At 43.0% G+C, this 7,424-nt stretch overlaps 1 protein-coding gene across 4 annotated transcripts; it reads left to right on the forward strand.

The window, feature by feature from the left end:
- The first annotated feature begins 4,815 nt into the window (after positions 1–4,815).
- Positions 4,816–7,159, forward strand: LOC123244957 (RNA-binding protein EWS). 4 transcript variants are annotated; one of them, XM_044673629.1, is made up of 2 exons: positions 4,816–6,690; positions 6,763–7,159. In XM_044673629.1, the coding sequence occupies exons 1-2, from the start codon at positions 4,851–4,853 to the stop codon at positions 6,828–6,830; spliced, it is 1,908 nt and encodes a 635-aa protein (XP_044529564.1). In that variant the 5' UTR covers positions 4,816–4,850; the 3' UTR covers positions 6,831–7,159. The 4 variants fall into 4 exon arrangements, with proteins under 4 accessions (XP_044529564.1, XP_044529567.1, XP_044529566.1 ...); XM_044673632.1 differs by having other exon boundaries at positions 4,816–6,232; positions 6,584–7,159; XM_044673631.1 differs by having other exon boundaries at positions 4,816–5,253; positions 5,422–7,159.
- The last annotated feature ends 265 nt before the right edge of the window (positions 7,160–7,424 follow it).

The raw sequence follows: 7,424 nt of genomic DNA on the forward strand, positions 1-7,424 counted from the left end.
ATCCATCCATCTATCTATCTATCTATCTATCTATCTATCTATCTAATCTCAAAGGATTGTTGTAAGGAGATCATATGTAAAGCCCTTTGTAAACATTTAAGTACTAGAGTAATACCCATTATTTTTGAGAACATGGGAAAATAAATCTTCAGTAGTAATATTTAAAGGAATGGCTGAAATGTTAACTAGAAAGGCTAGAAGTTAATGAGTAATGCTTTTGAAAATTAAAAATCTTAAAATCTATTATGATTATTTCTTTAAGGAAACAAGGTTCCACTGGTCAGAATTTAATGTGAAAGCTAGAGTGTTATTGTTGTTGCTGGCAAACATACACAATAAAAGAAGTATAAACCTGGAGGGTGGACTTCTTCCTCTATTTCCAACTGCCAAGATAAAGGGACTAGAAATTCTCCATGCCTAGAGCAGGCTGATAATTCTTTTAGTTCATAGCCAAGATTATGAGGTACCAGGCCTAGCTAAGGGTAGCCAACAAAAACTAGTGAAAATGCCCCAGGCCAAGATTAAAACCATTCTTTTAATTACCTCTGTCTGGTGCCATTTCTAAGTTTGTGGTCTCAGGCAATCCTTTGGCAGGATTAGAAAATTCTTTCTAACTTCCACTTAGGGAATAGGATTCTGGTCTAATTCGGGGATTCTGACAAAGAAACAATAACAACAGTAACAAATAGCTCACTGGAACTATGTGTAGGTTGAGACTATCAGTCCATCTTGTTTCCAAATTCCTCCCCAATTGGCAGGCAACTGAGGTTGATTAGAGACAAAAGTTAGGAGAACAATTTAAAGTCATTACCTTCCACCTTCCTTATTCATGTTGCTGTGTAATTATGTATATCTGCCAAGCACAAATAACTTCTGGCTTCAGTTCTATATTCTGGCCAATACAAAACCTTTGTCTCCTAGCATTATTATTGCTAGAAAAAAATCTAAAATCTAAAAATAAAATTTTGTAATGGTCATATTAAAGGGTGAATATGTATTTACTAAGTACCTAATATCCACTGACCATATTAGAAGGATGCTTTCTAGATATCTGGGGAGATCAAGATTGAATGAATAAATCTTCGTTGCATTTCAGCCTGTTCTTTAGGTGCCCAAGAAAGTAAGGACAATCAGAGAGAATAATTGTATCAGGAGGAGATTCCAGGGCCATGTATTTGGGTTGAAGAAAGAAATTCCTGTGATTACAAGAATGGATTTTGTTGAGGAACTGGGAAAGGCTTCTTTGGTTCCTTTGGTCTCATTATAACCCAAAATGCTGATGTCCTGTTGACCTGACTAAAGAGACAAAAGCACAGACTTATAATATTTAGGAAACACCAGAAGAGTATTTAGCAACTAAATAAAAAAAAATATCCGTCATTAATCTGATGCTACATTGTAGTGTAGCAATAACCCTGGCTTCTTTCTCCAGCAGGTTCAACCAGGCTAGAGAGGCTTTGAGTATGAATTTGAGGAGAGAATGTAAACTGCAGGTATTGAAAATATTTAAATAGTAAGCAGAGTATGCTTGTGAGGAATATATCACATCCTTGCTAAATGCAGCAGCAGAGGCCCATGGCTTCCATTCCAGATGAACTCCTGGCAGCCTTGATAAGATCAGCTAATCAGACCATGCCCAACCAGATATTTTAATGAAGGAACCATAAGGACATCCAGTCCTCTCTTCCTCTTCAGGAGCTGATAATAGCTCCTGCTTGGATACACCACTCTCTTCATGAATTGATCACAAGCCCATCATCTCACTTGTGGTTTTAACCTTTAAAAGCCCTGTTCACAGCCCCTTCAGAGGCCAATTTCTCCTGCTGGAAGGGACTTAACCCCACAGGCATGCTTAATTTTCCTTTCTCAGTAAATTCCTCTGATTTTAAGATGAATTTATCTTTAAAATTATTTTCCAAATTAACACAACGTTGGGTCTATTACTTAAGGATCAATCTTGCTAATTCAGAAAAGCCCATCACTAACAGGATGACCATCAGTCAATAAATTTTTTGACCAAAGTAACTCTCACATATACAAGAAAAGACCAACAAAAGTATAGTCCAGTCAGCATCTTTGTTGGTAAGGCAAGCACGCTGAAGAAATCACGGACATTTTGAAATGGTGTGATGATGAATAGAGCCAGAGAAAGAGTGGGGATATAAATTATATGCTGCCCGCTTTCCTATTTTCTTCTTCTCTTTTCCTATAGAATCTTAGAATCCTAGAGTTGAACAAGACACCAGAGATTATATACAAATACAATCTGTACTGGAAAAAGATCCTCCATATAATATTCCTGACAAATGGTCATCTGGACTCTACTTGAAGGCCTCCAGGAATGTGGAAGTCTTTACTGACCTTTGAGGCAGCCTATTTCACTTTTGTATAATTCTAATTGTAAGAAACATTTTCCTTTTATAAAGAGAAATTTTGGTTCTCTGCAACTTGTACCCATAGTTCTTAGTTCTGTTCTTTGGGGTCAAGTACAAAAATCCCTCTTCCACACAGCAGGTCTTTAAAACTTGAAGGCAGATGCCAGCTGTTGTATTATATCTTAGACTTCTCTTCTTTAGGCAATCTTCATTAATTCCTTCCCAGATGGATGCAGAATCTTAGTCCAATATTCACCTTCCTGGGGCCTTTGTTTCATGTCATAGTCAGTTCTCTATTGTTTTATAATTACTGTTGACTGCAGCTAATTTCTTGCCTTCTTTTTCATTTTTGTTGGACAAAGAACCCACCATTGCTTTTAGGGCTTTAATACGTTCTAATTTACTTATGCCTTGGTTTGGATTAGGTTTTCTCATAGCATCTGGTGGAGTAGATGTTGAGGTCATATAAATTTGTGTGGTCAAAGACAGTGGCCCCTATACCGACACCTTGGTCAGGTAACAGTGAGCAAACCTTTATTAAGTGGCATGGCAAGCAAAGTGCTAAGTACTGGGAATAAAAGAAAGATGGTCCTTGACTTCAAGGAATTTACTTCCAACAGGGAAGACTACACAAACAAGAGGAAGCTAAAAGGATGGGGGAGAGGGCTGGAGAGATGATATTTGGCTTAGGGACACGATGGAGAAGTCCTAAGGAGTGCAGCCCTTTGGGGAATGAAGAGATGACTGACCTCCTGGAATAGAGGTTCTGGGAGGAACCTTCCACTCTTCAAATGAGACGGACAATCCCCAAGGCTGAGGGTACTTCTGAGGTGGGAGTTACAGGGTTAAAGTAATCTTCCTGAATGTAGAGATTTCTGGGCTATGATGAGAAAGTCCAGAGGAATGCAGTCTGTTGGGGGGATAGGTGGGAAGATAAATTTTAAAAAATCTTTGTTTCTCTAGACCAGTGATGACACAGAGAAGTGCTCATATGATCTAGGTTCAAAGGCTAGGAAACAAAGCATACAGTTGTTGCTATAAATGGCTGTTGGTTAAGATGAGTCCTTGGGCTGACTCTGTCTGTATCTATGTTGAATGTTGACAAATCACATCTTGCAAGGAGCTGCTGAGATTCTGAGGGAGGTAGTTCATGACTGGAAGATGCACCAGGAAGATGTTCTTACACTTTGTCTTTTGTACTTTGTACTTCGTAAATTATTAGATTTCCCAGGTTGACACCCTGGTTTGACCTAGCATAACATACTATTGATAAAATGGTTCTTCTGTCAAGTTCATTTATACCATCAGTTTGAATAAAGTTTCCTGCAACTTTCTGAATGCTGATGGTTTAGGTCTTCTACAGACATTTGTTCTATTGTCTGATTGTTTATTTTTTAGCTCTCTTTATTTTCCTTTCTTCCTCTCCTCTTAAGGCTTATCTTCAGTGTATAGTCCCAGTAAGAACTTTTCTAATCTCCATGTTTCTACACTATGGGAAGTGGCCCGCTGTGAAGGTTCAGAAACATTTATGTAGCTTTCTTTGAGGTCATAAAAAATCTCTCAGGATCTCAAGTGAATGTTGACTTCAGAGTTTAGAGTCAAAAGATCTGGTTCAAATCTTGGCTCTGATCTTTACCACATATCTTAGCTTGGGCAAATCACTTCACATCTCTGGGCCTCAGTTTCCTCCTCTGTAAAATGAGGGCATTAGATAGATGGACTCTGAAGTCCCCCTCTCAGCAGCAGGCCTATGATGTTATGATTTTTAAAATCTAGTGATATTGTTTTCAGGCCTCATCCTACCTGACTTCGATGTGTAGCTTTTGATATAGTTGACCACCTTCTTTTCCTGAATATTCTCTGCTCTTTCCTTTTCTGACACTGTTCTTCTGGTTCTCCTCCTATTTGTCTGCCCACTCCTCTGGTTCCCTTGCAGGATCATTATTTTCTGGCCACTAACCTCTACATTTGCCCTCATAGTTCTCTCTTCATTTGTAGGATGCTTATCTGAACTCATCATTTCCCACTTGATCTTTTTGCTTTGAATCTCTCATTTTTCCAAGGTACCTTACAAACAGCTGCCAATATTATGTTCCTAAGGTGATGATATTACTCTTCTGCTCAAAAAATCCTCAGTGGCTCAGCACTGCTGCCAACCAAATTTTGAGGCTGTTTGCTATTTTGGATTTTCGTAACTGCAGGAGTCATCTTTCCTTTGTGAATGTTAATAAACATATTCTTTATTAAAGAATATGCATCTATATATATAGCTATATTGATAAGATGAGGACTTTTCTCCTTAATATTAAGATCCTGAACTTCCATCAGTTTCCTCCTTCCAAATGTATATGTATGTTTAGTTGTGTCAGACTCTTTGTGACTCCATTTGAAGTTTTCTTTGCAAAGATAGTGGAGTGGAAGCGACCGAGAGAGAGAGACGGACGTTGAGAGAACGAGGAGGAGGAAGGAGAGAAAATGGCGTCCACGGACTATAGTACCTACAGTCAAGCTGCAGCCCAGCAGGGCTACAGTGCTTATGCAGCCCAGCCAGCTCAAGGATATGCACAGACCACCCAGGCATATGGGCAACAAAGTTATGGAGCCTACGGGCAGCCTACTGATGTCAGCTATACACAGGCTCAAACAACTGCGACGTATGGGCAGACTGCGTATGCAACCTCTTATGGACAGCCTCCAACAGGTTATACTACACCAACTGCACCTCAAGCTTACAGTCAGCCTGTCCAAGGATATGGCACGGGGGCCTACGACACCACCACTGCTACAGTTACGACCACCCAAGCATCCTATGCAGCCCAATCTGCATATGGCACCCAGCCTGCTTACCCAACCTATGGGCAGCAGCCAGCAACTGCAGCCCCTGCAAGACCCCAGGATGGTAGCAAGCCCGCTGAGACTAGTCAGCCTCAATCTAGTACAGCAGGCTACAGCCAACCCAGCCTAGGATACGGGCAGAGCAACTACAGTTACCCACAGGTGCCAGGCAGCTACCCCATGCAGCCAGTCACCGCACCTCCATCCTATCCTCCAACCAGCTATTCCTCTACCCAGCCGACTAGTTACGATCAGAGCAGTTACTCCCAGCAGAATACCTATGGGCAGCAGAGCAGCTATGGACAGCAGAGTAGCTATGGTCAACAGAGCAGCTATGGGCAGCAGCCCCCCACTAGTTATCCCCCCCAAACTGGATCCTACAGCCAGGCTCCAAGTCAATATAGCCAACAGAGCAGCAGCTACGGGCAGCAGAGTGCATTCCGGCAGGACCATCCCAGTAGCATGGGTGTATATGGGCAGGAGTCTGGAGGCTTTTCCGGACCTGGAGAAAACCGGAGCATGAGTGGCCCTGATAACCGGGGCAGGGGAAGAGGGGGATTTGATCGTGGAGGCATGAGCAGAGGTGGGCGGGGAGGAGGAGGAGGAGGACGCGGTGGAATGGGCAGCGCTGGAGAGCGAGGTGGCTTCAATAAGCCTGGTGGACCTATGGAAGAAGGACCAGACCTTGACTTAGGCCCACCTGTAGATCCAGATGAAGACTCCGAAAACAGTGCAATTTACGTACAGGGCCTGAATGAGAGCGTGACTGCTGACGAGCTGGCAGACTTTTTCAAACAGTGTGGGGTTGTCAAGATGAACAAAAGGACTGGGCAGCCGATGATAAACATTTACTTAGACAAGGAAACCGGAAAACCCAAAGGAGATGCCACCATGTCCTATGACGACCCACCTACTGCAAAGGCTGCAGTAGAATGGTTTGATGGGAAAGATTTCCAAGGGAGCAAACTCAAAGTGTCTCTTGCTCGGAAGAAACCTCCAATGAACAGCATGCGAGGTGGCATGCCACCCCGTGAAGGCAGAGGGATGCCTCCCCCTCTCCGAGGAGGTCCTGGAGGACCAGGGGGGCCAGGAGGTCCCATGGGTCGAATGGGAGGCAGAGGAGGAGACAGGGGAGGTTTTCCACCAAGAGGACCCAGGGGTTCGCGTGGAAACCCCTCAGGAGGAGGAAATGTCCAGCACAGAGCAGGGGATTGGCAGTGCCCTAACCCAGGCTGCGGAAACCAGAATTTTGCCTGGAGAACAGAGTGTAATCAGTGCAAGGCCCCTAAGCCGGAGGGATTTCTGCCACCACCCTTTCCCCCTCCAGGTGGTGATCGTGGCAGAGGCGGCCCTAGCGGCATGAGGGGCGGCAGAGGTGGCCTCATGGACCGTGGTGGGCCTGGGGGTATGTTCCGAGGAGGCCGAGGTGGAGACAGAGGCGGCTTTCGGGGAGGTCGAGGAATGGACCGAGGGGGCTTTGGTGGAGGAAGAAGAGGAGGCCCTGGGGGTCCTCCCGGACCTCTCATGGAGCAAATGGGTGGCAGAAGAGGAGGCCGTGGCGGGCCCGGAAAGATGGATAAAGGCGAGCATCGCCAGGAGCGCAGAGACCGGCCCTACTAGGCGCAGAAACCCCGCAGAGCTGCATTTACTACCAGATTTATTTTTTAAACCAGAAAATGTTTTAAATTTATAATTCCATATTTATAATGTTGGCCACAACATTATGATTATTCCTTGTCTGTACTTTAGTATTTTTCACCATTTGTGGAGAAACATTAAAACAAGTTAAATGGTAGTGCCCTGAGTTTCTTTTCCTTCTTTTAAGATGGTTGTTTAACGGAGACTAAACCAATGAGAAACCATTGTTGTGAGCATGCTCAAATATCATTGTGTGGAGACCCAGGAGGAGAACTAACTGTAACGATGTTAATGGTTGTGATGTTTTTTTTTTTTTTAAATAAAATTCCAAATGTTTATAAACGTAAAAAAAAAAAAAAAAAAAAAAAGATAGTGGAGTGACTTACCATTTCTTTTTCCAATTCTTCTTATAGCTGAGGAAACTGAGTGAAATGACTTGCTCAGAGTCACTAAGCTAGTAGTGTCTGAGGTCAAATTTTAAGACTCAAGATTTGAAGATTAGTCTTCTTGATTATAAGCATTGCACCACCTAGCTGCCCCTCATTTTCCCTCTTTCATACTCCCCCACTATTTAGG

This window comes from Gracilinanus agilis, chromosome 4, assembly GCF_016433145.1.
Source record: "Gracilinanus agilis isolate LMUSP501 chromosome 4, AgileGrace, whole genome shotgun sequence".
NCBI classification, from domain to species: domain Eukaryota; kingdom Metazoa; phylum Chordata; class Mammalia; order Didelphimorphia; family Didelphidae; genus Gracilinanus; species Gracilinanus agilis.

Bases quoted from the DNA above. Each gene is read 5' to 3' on its own strand.
- LOC123244957 (XM_044673628.1), top strand. From the start codon at position 4,851: ATGGCGTCCACGGACTATAGTACCTACAGTCAAGCTGCAGCCCAGCAG.